The sequence below is a fragment of the Egretta garzetta genome, unplaced genomic scaffold, assembly GCF_000687185.1.
Source record: "Egretta garzetta isolate BGI_Z169 unplaced genomic scaffold, ASM68718v1 scaffold51, whole genome shotgun sequence".
In the NCBI taxonomy this organism is placed as follows: Eukaryota; Metazoa; Chordata; class Aves; order Pelecaniformes; family Ardeidae; genus Egretta; species Egretta garzetta.
Window position 1 is genome coordinate 693,058 of NW_009258549.1, and position 21,616 is coordinate 714,673.

General features: G+C 39.3%; 1 protein-coding gene across 1 annotated transcript in view; it reads right to left on the reverse strand.

Annotated features, from left to right (window-relative positions):
- The window catches only part of LARGE1 (LARGE xylosyl- and glucuronyltransferase 1), a 287,919-nt gene that overhangs the window by 189,133 nt on the left and 77,170 nt on the right, over positions 1-21,616 (reverse strand). Inside the window, exon 2 of the mRNA XM_035903233.1 lies at positions 10,884-11,070. Coding sequence (XP_035759126.1) covers positions 10,884-10,989 — 106 coding nt within the window. The 5' untranslated portion in view covers positions 10,990-11,070. The remainder of the gene's footprint in view (positions 1-10,883; positions 11,071-21,616) is intronic.

Below are 21,616 nucleotides of genomic sequence, written 5' to 3' on the forward strand. Positions count from 1 at the left end.
TTAAACCCTTGGGATTGTAACGCACTGAAGCAAGAGGTGAAATAGCTAAATCCATTATAGTTAATACTCCTAGAAAACATTCTGTGTGTATTACATTTTCAGACCAAAAGAAACCTCTGTTAAAGTCAGTGTAGATCACTTGAGATACACATTAGAGTAGTTTGATTAGTGGAGAATAAAAAGCAGACTTTTATAGCACCCATTCATCTGAAAACATTATTCCTGCTAAAGTTAACAAGCAAAATCACTGAGTTAGGTTAAATTAAATCCAACCACAGGCAGAAAATTTATTGATTGTGAAATATTAAAACTGTAGTATTAGTTCAATACGATTCTAGAATACTGAATGCCTTAACAGTATGAAAAAAAAGGAAAGAGAAACCTTCCTTTTCTTAATGCTGTAAAGGTAACTTGTAAACACTGTACAGTGGTTTTATGTTTTATTTAGAGAATCGAGACTGCAAGATCGATAAAATATAAGTTTATAAGCCTTGATCTCATGAATAATTGGTTGCCAAATTAGTGCTCAAATAAATCTTGTTTCCTAAATTTAATAAACTGTCTTAACTTGCAGCTGAAACTATGTTTGATTTGATCCTTTCTGAACGGTTATTTTTCACAACTGAAAAGGCATGGTAACCTGGAGGCCAAAAGAAAGAATCTGCTTGGGAAATTAGTTTTTCTGGCCTGGGATGGCAAGTGATCATCCTGATAACTAGTTTCTATTAGGTATGGTAAGGTTAGTAACTACACTACAAATTTATCTTCTTTTTTTAAACAGCTATGTGTTTTGGTAACTGTAGCACTCTTCCATAGTTCTCAAGGTGGTGGTACTTACAGTGCACTTTATGTACCGCAATATCTCATAGTCACGATCGCTTATTTTACATGAAACCAAAACTGTTAAAATGATGCTTTTTTATTATTTTTTCCTCATCTACTTCTCATCTTTCACTTCCTACCTTGAAGCCAGAAAAATCTGGACATGGATTAAAGCATGTATTTTTGAACAAGGCGGAATAATTTACTCAGAGATGTGCTAGAATCCTCCGCCAGCTTTAAAATCACGTTTGGAAATCTGGCTAGAAGGAAAGGTTTTTTGTATATAGAAGGCATGGTTCAGATGCAGGAATTACCAGCCAGTATTATTCTACCAACTCTACCATATAATACAGCCTGCACTATGCAAGATACTAGAGACACTGGTTGTTAACAGTCCCTCTGATTGTAAAAATCTACACATCTTCACAAGCTAACAAAACATCAGCAACTGTTCTGTGTGATTTTTTGCGGAGAACCTACAGATTTGTCTGCCAATTCCACTTTGAAACACAAATTAAACAAAAGATTGCTGCAACTACTCTGCAAGAGATTTACTGTCATGTAAGGAAGGAAAGATGAATGATAAAATAGGAAAAAACAGGAAAGGAAGAAAATTGTGGGGAGGAACACAACTACTTTTGGACATTATTTTTTTTTACTCTACTTAATCACATAGTAAACATATAGCTCTTTTAGAGATTAAAACCAGATAGTTTTTCATTCCAGCAATTTCTTCAAGCCCTTTCCAGCATATAAGAATATTTCTATCATCTTATTAGCTATGGCTTTATTTCAGCTCCAGAAATAATCCTCTATATATTACATGTATGCTATGCAACATTCTTTGACATGAAACTATACCATGACAACCTCAACCCCATGTCTAGAGAGCCAAATGAAGATGCTACTGTAGCACCAACAGCCATAGACGCACTGGTTTTAATCTACTTAGGAAGAGCTTCTTCTGCTTCTCTACTCCTAACAGTACCTGCGCTCGCTCAGTTACAGCCAACATGAGCAGGTTGGACTGTACTACAGTCACATCTTCAGTTTATTTTGTAGATACACATCTGGAGTTTTTCAATTCATGACCTTAATGTGTTAAATCCAATCTTGTAAGCTACTCCAGGTGTCTGAAAGTATACCTTGGTGATGGTGATTTCATTGGGCATCTACGGAAGTTCAGAAATCAGTATGTAGAGAGCAGAACACGCATCTCTTCTTTAGAATAGGTATAGACCTCTTATTACAAGCTCCCGGAAACACTTTATTTAGAGAGTAAAATATTTTAACTAGGCCCATAAGTTATCTTTTATATATATATATTTTATTTTTTTTCAAAGTAAATGCACCAAACAGAAGCACATTCTGTTACTGACTGTGAATTTAACTTAGGAAAACGTGATGAATCCAACATTTTCTGTAATTTTGACTTCACTACTTTCAGTTGCCCCCCCTAATTACTGATCTCTGCAAACTCTGGCATTTAGCAATTTAAAAACTAAACACAACTATAAAGAAAAAAAAAAAGAAGGTTTAAAACCTTAATGTTTACATCCTGGACTTTGAGCCATGTTTCACAGAATGATAGAGAAATATAGTCATGGTACAGGTTAGAAAAAATGGTTACAGCAGGATAGCTCAAATGACTGGAACATTTTTAAATTCAAAAAGAATCTCAGGCCAAACACCTATTATTCTCCAGGTCATCAACTTTTCCTCCTGTTGTTGTGTTGTGGTTTAACCCCAGCTGGCAAGTAAGCACCACGCAGCCACTTGCTCACTCCTCCCCACAGTGGGATGGGGGAGAGAATTGGAAGCGTAAAAGTGAGAACACTTAACGGTTTGAGATAAGAACACTTTAATAATTGAAATAAAATAAAATAATAGTAATAAAAAATTGTAATGAAGAGAGAGAATTAAAACTCAGGAAAAACAAGTGACGCAACTGCTCACCACCCGCTAACGGATGCCCAGCCAGTCGCTGAGCAGCAAGGGCTGTCTCCTGGCCAACATCCCCAGCACCCCGTCATACTGAGCATGACGTCATATAGTATGGAATATCCCTTTGGCCACTTTGGGTCAACTGTTCTGGCTGTGCCCTCTCCCACCTTCTTGCGCTGAGAAGTCCTTGACGTAGTATAAACACTGCTGAGCAACAACTAAAACATCAGTGTGTTATCACATTATTCTCATGCTAAATCCAAATCACAGCACTATACCAGCTACTAGGAAGAAAATTAACTCTACCCCAGCCAAAACCACGACATGTTGGTATCTACAAAGTTGAGTGAACCAAGATGACTGCTGTCAGCCCATGTGTCTGAAGTTAGCTGTGCATTTCACTCAATTCTCAAGGATATCTAGATACATTAAAAAAAATCTCTTAGATTCAAGTATCAAAACAATAACTGCAGAAGGCAAAGCAACACAAGAGAGGTAAACCTTCAAGGGAGGGAAACTGAACAATTCAATGGTTTTCATGACTAAAAAATATTTTAAAGGGGTAAAGAGGGAATAAAGAGATGTGTTGAAGATACTTGTATTCTTAAGGTAAGCATACCTAAAACATATCCATCCAATATCAGGATATTAACCTTCACACTCAGTTGCTTTTCCAAAACCATGCCAGAGCATTATCTGCAGAACATAAGAATGACCATACATGATGTGTGAAGTAGTACTCCGAATTTATTTTTAGCTTGACTCCTTCTTCTCCAGGTATTATGCACATTTAAATAAATATTCAAAATATAAGTTTCAAAAGTACTGGTAGGCACTACAGATGCAATTTGCTGTCTGACAAGAAGGATTCAGATTTCAAACTTTCTCCACATCTGAAAAAAAAACCACAAATTTTAAACACAAAAACTTCCCCAAAATCAAATATCATAAGTTAATTGCTCTGAGTTAACTGTAACATTCACCAGAATCAGAATATTAAATTTTCATTTCAATCTTTCAAAACATTTCTATCTCGGGTATTTTTTTCATACTGTATGTATACATCTGTTGACCCCCTTGCCTGTTTGCCCCCAAAGCTCATTGGCTAATTTCAAATTACACTGTATGAGGGAAAGAAGCCAGAGGTAATGAAGCTTCTACAATTGTAGGGAACACAGAGAGAGAGATAAGATATTCTACCATTGAGAAATACACATGAGCTCAAGATTTATTTAGATACCAGGAGACCCATATGGGAGTTAGATTTCATAAATGCCCTAATTGTGAGAAAAGCAACTTCAACATCATCAGCTGCATGACATCAATCACAGGCTACATTCGTTCCAGCACTCAAAGAGGGTCTGGTGTACTTATAAACTACACATTTTATTTCAAAAAGCCAAGCACTACTTCTTAGGGGTTTGGCTTTTTTTTAAAACAAAAACAACACATTTGAGCTCATCTTACTTTTCTGTTTTTCTGCAGGAAAACATGTTTTTACTGTGAAGTTATCAAGTACCTATCCTTGAAACAGAGAAAGAGGAAAAGCCAGGAAAAAGCTTTCCTACTGCTAATCTTCCACACAGTCCTAACAGAATTTAGACATCCAGATGTCCCTTCTTCTTGGAAGGAATTTGTTCACCTTTGCGTAACACAACTTCTATAGACTACATTTTTCCCAAAAGTCTGCTCAAAAAATTAGGAAGACAAAGATGAAACAAAAACCTTGAGAATTCCCACAGTGTAAGCTGCTGTTCCAAAGAAGCTGGCAACTTATTCCTGCTCAAAGAATTCCTTTTCATTCTGATCTTTATGTTTCTGCCAGAAATTACAAACTAAGAGCCGACTAGAAAAAGAAAGCCAAGACAAAACTGGTAGACTGGTGTTTAGAACCACAAAAAATTCCATGCAATTAAGAGATGCATAGAGAGGAAAGAAGGTAAGCCTACAGCTTACTTTACTTCTATGAAAGAATAAGCATGTACTTAAAAAAATGAGTGACAAAAGAAAACGTGTGTGTCCTGTACTAGAATATGAAAGAGCAATGTGGACTTGCTTTCGTTTGGCACAACACGCTGACAGAAGAAGTGGCCCTTGCAAGATTCATGGCTTTTCCCAAGACAATTATACATTGTTTTAAGGATGTGAATTCCTGGTAAGTTAAGGCAGAAACAGCACTGACATCAGCATTTACATGTTGATCTATTCGGTGGACCTTATTAGTTAAGGATAAAGTTGTATTGCAGGATTGTAAGTATTTAGTTGAATTGAAAGAGTGGTTGAGCAGAAAAAAACCCCATGGTCCTCACTAACTCCACAGTTTGAGCCCCAGAAGCTTCTCATGACCATGTTGTACTTTGGTTCTCATTCTTTGTCTAAGGTCATCCCCACTTTGCCACAGGAACTACTTCAAATTTCCAGTCACTGCTCACAAGCAGACTGTTTCTTTATATAATGGGGAGTAAAACTCTCTTATTTTTTTCATATTCACTTGTTAATTTTATCTTCGTAGATGATGGGCAGATAAGGGTTCTCATGTCTGCAAAACAAAATCTAATTGTGGGATACTGACTTGCAAGCTAAAGATGACAAGCAAAGAACCAGACTCAGCTTTCACAGCAGGGACCTTCTGATCAACAGCATACTTCAACTAAACTCTGTCAGTGCTCTGTATATCCAAATCACCAGGGTTTCACAGAAGGACAAGTTTTCCAGGATAAAGCAACAAAACTTGTAGGATCCCCAAGTAAAAACTGCAGAGATACTTAAGAAGGTATCGTGACTGCAGCTGAGACAGAGGTGCTTAAGTGACAATTCTCATCATATCTCCTAAAAAAAATAACAAGAGAGGAGTAAACCCACCACCATTTACTCCAGAATGGAAATGTGCACAGAAGCAGCTTTTATGAAGGGGTTGCTATGAAGCCAATCTTAACTAAAACACATCTCCTGTAAACCTGTCAAGGCACCCATCACAGTAACATCCTTATTACATGCAGAGGCACCCTTTCAGGACCGCTTTTCTCAGAACTTTATTAAAAAGGCAGGATCAATACAGAGGTTGAAACTTCTACTTAAAATGGACACCGGATTAAGTTTTCCTGTTTAATCCTGTTGAGACACACAGCAGATAAAATTCAGGCAAACTGAGCGAATCGTAATGAAAAAAGCAATTTCAGATTTTGCCCCTTTCTGATTACATTGTCTGCGAAGGGATTATTTTCTGATGTTTGTTCATCAGTTGCAAGTGCCTGATAGACATTTTAGCAATTAATTATTTGTTTGCCTCTTCCTATGAGCAACTCATTGCAAGCATTAAAAATTAAGGCAGTTTTTATCACGCACATAGATCATGTGATAAACTTTTGGCACTTAACTGGATAAAGCTGAACTCCCGGAATCAGTTTTCTGATTCAAGTATTCACAAATATGATTTCAAAATCTGCTTCCCATGAATATTAAAACTGGATATTCATTGTTTCTGTAGACAGTCTTCCCAATTAACATATTCACTAGAATATTTATGGAAAGCATACACAAAAAGAGTGTGAACAGCATCAAAGTGAATCCATTTAAATACTAAGATGAGTATTTGCAGCCTTCCTTCATTTCACTTTATTGTATTTTATGAGGTGTTTGCCCAACTCTGGTTTCAATCACGGCTCTACAGATTACTTGGCCTAAAATGTACTGTCAGAGAACGATAGTCACCCAACGCTGGAGTGAAAAGAGGAGAATCAAGGAAAGCAAGTCCCGGGAAAGAAGGCAGGCTCTGGTTTTAAAATGTTATCCTAGCAGTTAAGAGAAAACAGAGTTGACTTCTTGCTCTCTCACAGACTCCCTACATGATCTCACACAACTTGTCAAGGTTTCATCTTCAGGTTACATTACTGACTCTTCCTTTCCTGTGAAATATGTTCTACACAGGAGCCCTACATAGACACTTTATGGCTTTCAACCTCAAGTGGATCCACCATGCAGAAACTGATAACTCAAGTGTATTTTCATCCTGTCAAAACGGAGGTGACTCTCAATCTGTTGAGGCCAGATAGCCACAGTGGACACTTTTTTGAGGAATCAGTAATCTAGAGAGCACATGTCAAATCACAGTTCCAAGCCTCCATTTTACATGACCTTCATGGTAAAGGTCACAGGAAACTGCTGCATATAGCTTGGAAAATGATGCTATTTCTGGAGCTACTCTTGGTTAGTGAAATTGCTATTTTCTTTGTAATGAAAATCCATCATACGTTATTTGATTATTTCTCCTTCCCTGTTTTAAATGCACTCCACCTTTCCTACTCTATTACCTAGCCTTTTGAATGCAATTTAAGAATGTTGGAACAATTAGCTTTTTCATTCAAAGTAACTGATAAATGAAATCATGCTGTCCTTGTGCATTATTAAAAACAACAACAGTAACCAGGTATGTTCAAAGGCTATACAATATTCAAAATCCTCTTTAATATTCTAGTTCATAACCTTAATAGACATTTATACATGATTAATGAGGCTTTTAGTAGCTGTTGCTGTCACAGCTTGGGTAATGCCACCTCCAATGAATATTCCAAGGGAAGGGTCTTGCTGGCAGTGTCTGAGTGACAGCTGTGAAGCAGCAGGCTGCAATGTACTTTCTGACAAGAGAAACAAAACCCCAAATGAAACAAAATTCTGTCCTATAGAATTGCAAACTATTTCAAAAGCAGAACATGGGAACTGATTACGTTAGGGCATATTTTATAACACAGATTCACTAGGCAAGAGCTTATAAAAGGTTTCTAAATGAGATCCCACTGCCACGCTATGGCAAATGAATAACTTAAGTTCTTAGATAGAAATGCATGGATGAGTAATGTAATTCCTAATTACATCACGAACACATAATTTTAGGACACAGCACTGCAGATATCAGTACCGAAGAGAGATAATTGATTATGGAGCCCTGAAACAGGCTAACAAACAAAGAAAGAACCGCAAAAGAACATAAAAACCAGAGCACAACATTTTTTGCTATGACAACTCAGCTAGCTCAACCTTTTTAGCTTAGTGAAAAGAAGACTGAGAGGTGATTTGACTACTATGTGTAAGTACCTTCAAAGCGAAACATCCCCAGGCCGAACAGGGGAATAACTAGCATGGATTCACCAAGGGTAAATCACGCTTGACCAACTTGACTGCCTTCTGTGATAAAATGACTAGAACTGTGAATAAGAGATGACCAGCAGACGTGATCTCCCTTGAATTTAGCACAGCTTTCAATACGGTCTCCCACAGCATCCTTGTATTCAAGGTGGGATTTTACAGTCTGTATGGGTGGACTACTAGATGGGTGAAAAACTAGCTGGAATGTTGGGCTCAAAGAGTGATGGTTACTTGTTCATGTTCTGTCTGGAAGTCAGTTACGCATGGAGTTCCTCAGTGACTATTCTGTGAACAGTCGTTTTCAATACTTTTATCAGTGACTCAAAGGAGAAATCAGAAATCACCCATATCAAGACTGCAAATGACACCAAGCCTGGGGGCTGCAGTCAATGCAGTCACAGCAAGGGTGCCACCCAGGGGCACCTAGACAAGCTGGAGGAAAGAACAAAGCAAAGCCCTGTACCTGGAAAGGACTAACATTCCCATAATGGCACAGGCTGTGGACTAGTCCTGCCGGGAAGGACTTATAGTCCTGGTGGACAGAACATTCAACATGAGCCAGCAGCATGCCTGGACAGTGACGAAGGCCAATGGCATCCTGGGCTGTATCAATTGGAACACAGCAAATAGACTGAAGAAGTGACCAATCCCCTCTACGTTGTACTCATTAGACCAGATCTTGAACACTGTGTCCAGTTTGGGGTCCCAAATACAAGAATGATGAAGTTCATTGATGAACATTGATGAAGTTCAGCGTAGGGTTATCAAGTTGTATGGGCTATTATTCGGTTAAATAAATATTTTAACTGACTTTAGTTTTTAACCAACCAAGATTAAATCATGCCCCATCCAAATATTAAAAGAAAAAGAAAACAGATACAGAAAAATAACAGAAAGATTCACTAACTTATATGATTTCCAGTCCTTTTCCAGTGCAAGGCTTATTAATAGGTAATGGGCTTTACTCCCTGGTTTGCATTTAAGATTAGTTCACACTGAGATCTTTAAGTCACTTCAAATACTATGTAGCAGCAAATTTCAAGATTTGTATTGAGCTCTCTGTAAAAAAAAAAAAAAAAAGATTCTACACACAAGAATTTAAAGCAGCATGCCATTATCAATTGTGGACACAATTAAAATAGCCATTACAACAAGGCAGCATAAGATTATTATAAAAGCAAAAAAGTGAGGCCTGCATTTGCTCAGCTTTTAAAAATCAAATAAAATCAGTGCTGTTCTGCCTGCCAGATCATTAGTTTTCAAGTATGCAGCCAGCACCCCTTATATTTCCAATTTAACATGAATCCTGTAAGTGTTTCATTCTAGAATGAACTCAAAGAATTACTGCCCATTATGGCAGAATTTTAAGTAACCAAATAAATTAGCATAAGCAAATATTTGTACCTGGCATGTAACTAATTCAGATATGTATGTAATATACACTGAAAATCTTTACATGTTCTTTCTTGTAGTTTAACTTGGAATCCAATTTTGTTTTGAAACAAAGCACAAATTTGTCAGCCAAGGTTACATGAAAGAAGCTTGACATTTTAAACAATGCCTTTTTAAAATTAGCAGACTGTAAACTAGTGTTTGAACAGTTTTTAAAAGGCTGAAACACCTTTCGTCGTGCTAAAGTAACTACAAAGGCTGAGAAGCTTTTTTACTCTTGCCAAAATAACATATCTATTGCCAAACATTAGATGCTACATCTCAGGGGAAAAAAAAAAAAAAAAGCAAGCTACAAAGTAACAAAAAATAGGAGATCTGGCATCTTCTAACCTCACCTAACCAAAGTATCACTGTTGAACTCCTTTAAGGCCAGGAAAAAGACTCGTAAAATAGACAATTTAAAAGCCAAAGTAGTGGTTAATCCAAGTCTGATTATAAAAAGTGCTAGTTATACAGCTGCAAGTCAATGTACCTATAAACTTGAGGATCTCCACTTGAAGAAAGAAGAGAAGAGAAAGATATTCCAGCTATAGCAAGCCACCACCACCCAGAGGGATATGGATTCAAACTGATTTTATATAAAGAGATTCTATACAGGTATTCATTGATTTTTCATGCTCAGTCTTCTAGCACAATAAGCATAGAGGCAGTGGCCAGAACTAATAGTCTTCACACAAAGGCAAGAAAAGAGCTTCATGTGTTTGCAGGTTTGGGCCACGTAGGCATTTATATAACTGAATTAGAAGCTCATAAAACACTGCACAGAATTCTTTGCTGCTACATTTACACCTCATAGAACCGAGTCCCACCACTGTCTGACATTCCACAAAGTAGGTACCACCTTGTCTCCCCTGGTCCAGCGAGCAGCAGCACGCTGGGCCACAGGACAAGAAGAAGTCTGCAGCTGAGTGACCATTACCTACCAGAGCCCATTCTGCAAAGAATCACGCCAGACACACACTTCCCTGGCTCGTACAGTAGGCTCTCCATGCTCTCATAGGTAGATATGCTTCCTGCTTCGTGTCCCAAAATCAGACTCAGCAGCCCACGTCATCCATACATATAAGGTGTAACACACAGCTGCATAAAACCAACAGTCGTGTAAAGAGTGCCCAGAACACACACAGATGCCTTTTTAAACACTTTTCAGTAATATTAAGGGCAGATCTGAAATGAAATGTTAATGTTACTTAAGAGTAAAATCTTACAGGGCACAGGATAGATCAACTTTTAAAAATTAGAAAACACAGAGAAGAAACAAGTAAGGTGGGGTTTTTATGTTGCACTTTTTAAAAATTCAAAGATAAGAGTAAAATCAAATAACAGAGGCCAGCAATTCCCTCCTCCTTGGCAGTGAGAACATGGTAAGGAAGGCCCTTTTTTGAAATCTGCACCTTGGGAACTATTTCCTATGCGAGCCAAACCAGATTTATTTAAATAAAATCAATGATGACTGATCTGCATCTGCCTGCCCTGATATAAATCATTCAACACCCCACACCCAGCCATTATTCCCCTCCTACCTTCAAAACTCCCAGCGAACAGATAAATCCACGTAATGGCTGGGACAAAAAGGACGGTCAGAGAGGCAGCCAGGAATTTCCGTCGCCCTCTGCAGATTCCCAGCATTCTCTCAGGAGTGCAGATTCCCAACCCGGTGCTGTTCCTATGTCGGAAGCAAATAGTCCACAGCCTCCCACATATTACTCCCTAAAAAGGAAAGGGAAAAAAATTTTTAACAGCTTATCTCTCTACAGAAAGGTAGACTATTCCAATGTTCCTAAAGAGTTAAAAGAACAAGGCTAAAAATAGGGTTACCACAATTGCAAAGCAGTACCCATTTCAACATTATCCATGACTACTCAATAATGAAGCAAGTTTTAGAAGTCAGACTAAGACAGTAAGTCAATAAACCACATCGTATCACCTAAACACACACAGAGCTAATCTTACAAAGAGACACCACCTTTATTTGTTTTTTTCACCACCCTTTTACTCTAGAGAAAGTCTGGGTTCTTTGATGCCCTGTGTGTGGTGGTGCCCCTGGGCAGGTAAGAGAAAGCCACCCGCACTTCTTCACACCAATGAATCAGTGAGCTGGTTGCAGATGGTCAAGGACTCAAGAAGGTGAACTGAAAAAGGAAAGGTAAAGTTTGGGGATAGAGGGATGTTATTAAAATGACACACTTTGCTAATCAAAAAGGGGAGAAAAGAGAGCAAAATAGGCAAGGAAGCACAAAAGGGGATATCAGGAGCTTTATACTGTATGCTAGGAGAAAAGAAGGGGATTCTAGAGAGTACCACGGATTTTGTAAGAAAAAAAAAAACAAACAGGATCTTAATTTGTTTAAATTATTGTTCTGCATTTCACAGACGCCAAGACGGCAAAATAATCTGATGGTTTTTATTCACAGGAAGATAAATATTCCCAACCAGTGCAGGCATGCAGGGCATAAAGATAATCTTTCACATCTTTTGCCTTTTTTTTTGAAAAGGGAGGAAAGTCTAGTGTTAGACTAGAGAAGCTGGAGATTGGAAAGGAGGTATTAAGTCCACGCATATCTAGTTCAAGCTTTGTGTGAAAGGGCTTATCTTTTCTGATTTTAAAAAAAGAGTTGGTCTCAAAAAAAATGACCACAGACTATGGCAGCAGAAGGCGTTTAATAAAGGTGCCCTTTGGCTTGTGCTTAAACTAGTACTACAGCTGAAATCAGCAATTAAAGCATTTCTACACTGACATACTAACAAAGACTACTGTGTGCCTTGAAAATATGCCTGAGCTCTACAACTCCATGTATATTGCAGTGAAAGTTAATTCAGAAATCAAATTACAGCAAAAATGAGAATTATAAACAAGAGAAATGGGTTCAGACGAAGAACTCCGCTGCTGGAGATACCTGGCTGCAGTAATCAGGCAAACTTACAGCTGTCCCTTGAACGTTCAATAAAGCCCACTTAACTACACTACAGTTTAAGAGCCATGATAGTACTCCTGACCTTGGAACTGATAAAATGGACTATAATTTGTCCAGAGCCAGCACAAAAAGATTCCATTGTGTCAGCTTTTCAATGCAATGAATGCCTCACCACAGAGATTTTGCACAAAATATGTGGACAGACTTAATATTAACAACTGTGGTATTAGAGCCACTGTGTTAGACAGACACACACTCGGTAGATAAATTGTGGAGAACTCTTATCTTTATTCACTGTATTTGGATAACGATTACATTTCATTTCTTTTCCTTACAGCACATAGCTTGTACAACTATTCTGAAGAGAGTCCTTTACATGCCTACTTGAAAAACACAGATAATTCTCCTGGCTTATGCATTTTACACTTGCTATATGTGTGTGTATTGTAAAGCGCACATAATCACTTACTTCACGTAGGAATATTTTTTTTTTCCCTGTGACATCACGGTGTGCACCACCGGCATCAATCTGTGCATGTAAAAATGAATCTTTGAAAAAACAAGCTCACAAGCAGGGTCATCCTCCAATAGCAACATCTTGTAATGCAACGTGCATTGGACACATCCTGTTCCTCCCAATACCTGTAAAACCCACAGGTAGCAAAGTAAAAGTCAGCACTAATGTTTCTGCAATCATGCTGTTACAAGTACACTGATGCCAGTTTTTGGGATAATGACACCCAGACTCTGAAGCTTGGGGTTATTGTGCAGCTAGTGGATTAATTAATCCCAGGGCTGCATATTTAAGAAGCAATTCCTTTTTCCCTATATATTTCTTTAAATATCCATGCATGCGAAGTTTCAGAATAGGTCAACACAGAGGATGAAATCCAGCTTTTCTGCCCCATGAACGTAAAGTACCCTAACAAATGAAGAAAGTGTAAGGAGCAACATTGAACTCCCACTTCAGCTACAAAGAAAAGCCAGGAATGTCCCAAATTCAGCTTTCTACAAATTGTCACCATTCAGACAAAACAGCCAAATCATTCTGCACATTCATGCACATCTTTTGTCTAACTAGGAAGACATTTGGGCAAATCCTAGACAGACAAGTCAGCTTGTGACGGATCATGCTAGGAAATGTTGAGATACTTCTTTTAATGGCGCTTTAAAAGAGGAAAGAGCTATAAACTATTTTAAAGGAAATTTCTGCTATGTTCCCACCCCTCCAAAGTTGTGAATAGCTTCCCTTGAGTCTTAAATATTCATTTTCAGTGTATAAAATCACCACACCTTCTGGGTATTTTTTTCCAAACTAGACAATGCATCATGTGCAAACCCTACACAAGCAATCGTCTTAAATAAAAGGTCCATGAATGGTAATGAAGACACTTAGCTTAAAGGAAAAGCTTTGGACTCAATCATGTGTTCATTACTGGCTTTACTTGTGAAGAATGTTACCTAACATACCATCGTCAAATAAACTGACAGAAGATATTGCAGTTCTCTAACTTGGTTTTCCTTTCAATTCAACAGGTGCCAGATGGATATCCATCATGAAAGGAAAGTGGCTGACAACACTGGCTGGAGCAAGGGCTGAGCACAGAGCAGGAGAGCACTGTGCACATTTTTGCTGTATGAGCGCGTCATTTCCTTTCAGACTTCTCCTACAGCATCCACTGCTCCTACTGAATCACGACTGTCACCTGCCTAAAAGGTCTTAGAAAGCAGTTCTATGGTACAGGCTAAAAATGAAGCTACATCGGATGTGACACTGCTAGCTATATTCGTCTTTTCAGTAATAACAAACACTGCAAGATGGTTCGCTTCATTTACACAAATCCATGCAGTGTTCCTCCTGATAGCTTTCAGTCTTACCAGCTGTGCTAACTGAACACCTATACTCAGAAACACGTAGCATGAAATATGTTGGAAGGAAAAAAAAAGAACTAACTAGCCAATTTAAGCACAGGAACTAGGTGCAATACTCTGATCAAAAACCAGCCAGTGGCTCCCCTTAATCTGTTGTCCAATGCTAGTATTTTCAGATACACTAACTGAACCACACTGAACATCTGCAACTTTAGCCACCTTTATTGGATTTATCTCAAAGCAAGGGAGATCCAAATGAGCCCCGGCGTGAAAGGGAATGGTTGGGAGAGTTTCTGGTAAGGGGTTTGCAGTTTGAAAAATAGTCTCAGCTTCAGTCCTCCAAACAGATTTTCTGTCTGTGCCACAAATCCAGAGAAGGTGCGTGCATTTCAGGATTTCATTCTACCTTGGTCTTCAATTTTTGATGTATTGAGTGTGCCCCAAGAGCAAGATATATGTTAGAAATCTGATTAAATAAGTAATATCCACAAAAGTAAGCTGTATGTATACCATGCACGTATGTCTTGCTGTCAGTAAGTCAGATGCTCTACACTTCTATGCTACATCCAGTTCAAGACTTACAAAACTTACTGCACATGTACAGATCAACAGACATTAATAGAGCAACCTCAGGCCAGCTCATCCTTGATTATTGCTAATGGTGCTATTAAAGGCTACTAGCTTGGACAATGCCTGTGTGAGGGGTCATGGTGGGAATTAAAATCAGCTGGGTTTCTCATTACAAAGACGTACTCATGACCTTCTTAGCACACGGCAACAGTGAATGGAATGACTTTCATTACCTTCACATATGGTCAAGTGCTTCCATTAACTACCCTACCTTGGCAGAGTGGTTGCTTTGTTTTAAATCAATGATTGTCTCCTCAGATAAGTGTGAAGCAGCCCTCAACCAGTATGAGCAGCACATATATCAAAGCACATAACACAACACTAATCACATTGGTGTTCAGTTTGGTACTATAAAGGCAGGGTGTGGAATAAACCCAACATTATGAAGTAAAGGTGAATGAATTAAATGGTAAATCTTTATTTAAATAAACACACCTTTGTCCATATACTCAACTTCTCAAGTTCTTAGAACAGGAATAGCACTTTGAAGGAAAATGCCATCTCCTCTCCCATCAACCTTTTTTTCTCCCATATGGAAGAACATGCTACAGAAAGAAATCTAAGGCTCCCTTTGCTCCCAAACTCTGAATTTTCTTGGCATTGGAGATCTACCCCTGAATCAGACTTCTTAATCCAATGGTATCGTGACTTTAAAGAAGGATTTGGAGTAGACTCTGACTCAGCATCCACCTCAGAAGTTCTGCGAAGCCACTTTAAAAGGAACAGATTACAGCAGAGTTTCCAAACGCTACCAAATTTACTCTTTCTCAACTAGTTACAAGCAAATAGTCCTATCTATAAAAGAGAAAATAGCCAATAAGTTGACAGCACAAATGAGTTTTGCCTTGGAACTGTGCTAACTGCTCCGAGGGCACACAGGATTGACACGTTCTTTTATATCTTCACTCAGTATGTGCCATGATTCAAGGAAAATTCTATTAGTGTCCTGCTAACCAAAGTTTTCTAGAAGGTTCCAGCTGTAAGCAACACCACCACAGGAATGGGGATCTATCCTGACAGTAGTCACAGGTGGAGAGAAGTAAATAAATAACACATTTTCACATTTTTCCTTTTTCATTCCCATATATTCCTTTATATGTATGTGTGCATGTATATATATTTATACACATGCATTTTTAATAGCATTTCTTTTTCCTTTCATGCCTAGACTGCTCAAAAGAAGGAAAGTCTGCAACTTTAAAAATTATCAAGGAATAACACAATTTAAGATAAGAACCTTTTCCTAAGCCTCCACTAAAATGTCACTGTTAATATGAAGGGGAAAAAACATCTATCAGTTGAGAAGAGAGAGCAACAAAACACAGTCATGACAGAAAGATCAATCTTGCCTGTTATTCACATTTCATTTGCAACCCAAGAATACTTACTTTCAAAGCAGCTACTGACCTGGTTTTTCAGTGAGTTCTCCAAACTCTGCTTTACTCTACCCCCTCTACTTTACCCTACTCTGCTTTACTCTACCTGGTATATAGCACCAGTATTTCATGACTCCCCAATTTGTCTCAAGACTTGGTACAGTTCAAAGAAAGTGAAACAGAGCCTGACTTGGTTTGTGTATGGTGGAAGTCTAACAAGATACTACATATACATACTAAGAATACCTTAGAATTTGAGATCCTGTTGTCACTGAATTATAAACATACTAGAGATGATGGACAACCAGCAGTAATAACTGTGATAGAGAATCTTGCAACAGTAAAGCAATTCTGCTCCAGAATCATGTTTTACACTCAGACCACAGCACTATTACATCTGAATTTCAGGCTTAAAAACAGGACAAAGCTCCACATCTTTCCAAATCCAGGCCTCTCCACCTGAAACAATGGCAGGAGGAAAAAGAAAAAGTAACACGCTACCTGTTCTTGGCTGGAAGAAAACATCAGTATGCTGCTGCATCACTGCTCTTCCTGCCTCTATATCAGGGCATCACGCTCCTTCATAATCAAATACTGAAGAGTCATGGGTTCGTCTGTTCATTAGTTCCCTTTCTTAGGTATTGTGTGCATCCAACCACATAGAAAACAAAGTGGTCTTTAAATCAGAAGTAGGGCACTACATGCAACATACATAACATCTCTCAAGAATTTTGATGTTAATACTTCGCTTCTCAGCTAAAGTTCTTGGATGTTTATCAAAAGCAGTGTTTATCTTCATTAGAATCCTCTATGTAGAAAACTGCTCTAACAAGGAAATTGATTAAAGATTCATAAGAAAGTTTTGCCCAGGAGAAAACAATGATTGCTTGAAGTGTTCCTCCCTGACAAAAGAATCCATGTACCTCTATGAAGCAAGTCCTTTTTTTTTCTTTTTTTTTTTTTTAAAAAAAGGAACCCTTTATTTTACTGCATAGATCTCAAACTGTAAGTTAGTTTTACACAGGGATTTGTAACACACTTACAGCAGCTACTTACTTGTCAGAGGGAAATAGAAGTTGGCATCGTACTTGCAAATTGCTCTTTGTGAAACACTTGTATTAAATCAAAAACATAAAAAGAGAGAGAAATGGGCCCAGATAGCTCTCTCCTCAATCTTGACAGTAAGGAGGAAGGAGCTGAGGAGGAGATGGTGGATCCTCTGGGTCAAAAATTGGTTGCGCAGCTGGAATTGACAAGAGATATTTTGATTTTATAACCATGGGACCCTCTCTGAGAATAGAGTACTGCTACCAAGAGACAGGATCCATCTGACCACATGGAGCAAAAGTGTATTTTCCAACAGGCTGGGGCCAGTCTGGTGAGGAACTAAATTGTGACTAGCGAGGAGGGAAATGAAAACCCACCAACAAATGAGAACATAGTGGACGGGGCCAGAAAACAAAGGACGTTGACTGATGTGGAGGGGAGATAACCTGTCTGCAGCAGACAATCATAGAATCACAGAATCATAGAATCACAGAATCATAGAATCAGTTAGGTTGGAAAACACCCTTAAGATCATCAAGTCCAACTGTTAACTAAGAACTGCCAAGTCCACCACTGAACCTTGTCCCTAAGCACTACATCTACACAGCTTTTAAATACCTCCAGGGATGGGGACTCCACCACTTCCCTGAGCAGCCTGTTCCAAGGCTTGACAACCCTTTCTGTGAAGAAATTTTTCATAATATCCAATTTAAACCTCCCCCGGTGCAACTTGTGGCCCTTTCCTCTCGTCCTATCACCCGTTACCTCGGAGAAGAGACCAACACCCACCTTCGCTACAACCTCCTCTTAGGTAGTGGCAGAGAGTAAGAAGGTTTCCCCTCAGCCTCCTCTTCCCCAGGCTAAACAACCCAAGTTCCCTCAGCCGCTCCTCATAAGATTTGTGCTCCAGACCCCTAGCCAGCTTTGTTGCTCTCCTCTGGACATGTTCCAGCAACACAACGTCTTTCTTGTAGTGAGAGGCACAAAACTGAACACAGTACTTGAGGCATGGACTCACCAGTGCCGAGTACAGGGGGACAATTGCCTCCCTACTCCTGCTAGCCACACTATTCCTGATACAAGCCAGGATACTGTTGGCCTTCTTGGCCACCTGGGCACACTACTGGCTCACGTTCAGCTGGCTGTCAATCAACATCCCCAGTACTTCTCTGCTGGGCAGCTTTCCAGCCACTCTTCCCCAAGCCTGTAGCGTTGCATGGGGTTGCCGTGACCCAAGTGCAGAACCAGGCACTTGGCCTTGTTGAACCTCATACAGTTGGCCTCAGCCCACCGATCCAGCCTGCCCAGATACCTCTGTAGAGCCCTCCTCCCCTCGAGCAGATCAACACTCCCACCCAGTTTGGTGCCATCTGCAAAGTTACTGAGGGCGCATGATCATCCACATCATTGATAAAGATATTAAGCAGAACTGGTCCCAACAATGCACCGTGGGGAACACCACTTGTGACCGGGCGCCAGCTGGGTTTAACTCCATTGACCACAACTCTTTGGATCCAGCCATTCAGCCAGTTTGTTACCCAGAAAACAGTACACCTGTCCAAGCCATGAGCAGCCATTTTCTCAAGCAAAATGCTGTGAGAAACAGTGTCATAGGCTTTACTAAAGTCTAGGTAGACAACATCCATAGCCTTTCCCTTGTCCACTAAGTGGGTCACCTTGTTACAGAAGGAGATCAGGTTGGTCAAGTAGGACCTGCCATTCATAAACCCATTCTGACAGGGCCTGCTCACCTGGTTGTCCTGTACATGCTGTGTGATGGCACTCAAGATGATCTGCTCCATAGCCTTCCTCGGCACTGAGGTCAGGCTGACAGGCCTGTAGTTCCACAGATCATCCTTCCAGCCCTTCTTGTAGATGGGTGTCACACTTGCTAGCCTCCAGTCAGCTGGGACCTCTCCGGTTAGCCAAGACTGCTGATAAATGATTGAAAGTGGCTTGGTGAGCACTTCCATTGGCTCCCTTGGTACCCTTGGGTGGATCCCATCTGGTCCCATAGACTTATGTGTGTCTAAGTGGTGTAGCAGGTCAGTAACCATTTCCCCTTGGGTTATGGGGGCTTCATTCTGCTCCCCGCCCCTGTCTTCCAGCTCAGTGGGCTGGGTACCCAGAGTATAAATAGTTTTACCGTTAAAGACTGAGGCAAAGGCGGCATTAAGTACCTCAGCCTCTTCCTCAACCTTTGTCACTATGTTTCCCCCCACATCCAATAATGGATGGAGATTGTCTTTAGCCCTCCTTTTGTTGCTGATGTGTTTATAGAAACATTTTGTATTATCTTTTATGGCAGTAGCCAGATTAAGTTCTAGTTGGGCTTTGGCCATTCTAATTTTCTCTCTGCATAACCTCACAACATCTTTGTCAGTCAGGTAATGGATGGATACAGGCTTTTCAGGAAGGACTAGCCAAGAGGGCAAGGACAAGGAACTGCCCTGTATGTGAGAGCACCAGAAATGCATGGAGCTCTCCTTGCAATCCTTCCCCTCTACTCATCACTGATGAGAAACATCTGGAGTCCTGTGCCCGGGTCTGGGCTCCCCAGTGCAAGGACACAGCCAGAGAGGTTGTGCAGCCTTCATCCTTGGAAACATTCAAAACTCAATTGGACATGGCCCTGGGCAACCTCCTTTAGTTGACCTTGCTTTGTGCATGGGGTTGGACCAGATGATCTCCAGAAGTCCCTTCCAAACTCAATTCCATGATTCTGTCTGTGATTCTACAATTTTGTATCCAGTCATAAAATATATAGTGGTCACTCAATTTAAACTTTTAAACTAGTTAAACTTTTAGCTCGTATAAATCAGTATACCTTCACTAAAGTCAATTAAACCTGCATCAATTCACAACAAATATAGACTAAGTCTCTCATAATTAATGGACAAGAAGCTGAATTTTTTAATGTAAGCACCAAATTTCTCACTTCATCACTTCAAGTTGCTTAAATTTTACTAAACCCACAAATACTTCTATCAAAGTTATATAAAAATAAAACAAATGATGTAATGAAAATTCCAAGAATTGCTGGGAATTTCATACTTGAATAATCAAGGAATCAGCGAATAGGAAAAAACCTGTAATATATATATGATCGAAAGCAGAAGACAAGTCCATCACTATGACTACAGTGCTACTTTACTAAGTACATTATATATTCACAATAGTTCTTTGATGCTACCACAAAACATCAAATAGCACCATGAGTTGTGAGCTACTTTTTTTAGAACATTTCCTGCTTAAATCCTTGCATGTCAAGGCCCAGTATTTATTTGTTCTTAAATATTATACCATCCAGGCAGGCTACAAGGACTATGCATTTCCCTAGGCTTTCCCAGAGCTGAGTGGGTTCTATACAACTTGGTAGGAAAGGTGCTTCCCTCCCATAGTCCTTTTTTACCTGACATTGAATCAAAGCTCTTGCAGAATAATTTGGTGTCATGTACTTTTTTAAGTAGGAAATGCAGCTGTGGATTTAAGTTGTTTCACACAAGGCTATTCTTGTACATTGGAACACTGGAAAAGGGCTCGATAAACTGGAATTTATAAATACAGATTTCTCATGGCTTCTTATTTGGCACTACGCAGATTAGTGTGGGTATTGGACAAGAATGGCATGTGAGTTTAATGCAATTACAAAAGGAGTATGAAAGATGTTATCAAAGCTGAACAAAGCTGTAGAAACTAGCCTCAAGAGGAGGCACTGACAAAAGCACTTACTAAAGAATCCAGATTTTCCATGGGTGGAGTTAGCATTTAAATAGAATCATAGAATAGTTTAGGTTGGAAGGGACCTCTGGAGGTCATCTCACCCAAGCGTCTGCACAAAGCAGGTTGAATAATGTTCTTTCAAACCAATCTGTAATTTGGATAGCTCTTTACTCTTAATTTAAAAACTCTCATCTGAGAGGGGGTGGTCTGCCTAGAGAAAAAGGGCAGTGGGATAAGGGTTTCTACGTTCTCTCCTCACATTTTGTCAAATTGTAGTGATTTTCACTGAACATTTCATTGTTGCTTTGCATGAGAACTTCAGTCTTTATAATCTCTTACTGATCTCATTATCATTCTCATTGTTCTCTGCAGTTCCTGTAATTCTGCAATTAGATGAAGGTGCAGAAATAAATATAAAATATTTAGCAAGTCCCTTGTAAAGAAAATTAAAATATTGAAAAGAATGACCTTATTCAAATGCACATAATTAACACTTCCACTTTAAATCTGATTATATTTCATCATTTTCAGGGCAGAGGGGAGGTTGCCAGATCTTTTCTAACAAAAGGAAAAGAGTATAATGATGATGCTGAGGATCATCAAAGGATGTAGAGGACCGTGCAGTCATGGACATGCCATATAACACAAGAGTATGCTTTGCACTGGCTGATGTTTGACATGAGAGGAGGGAAA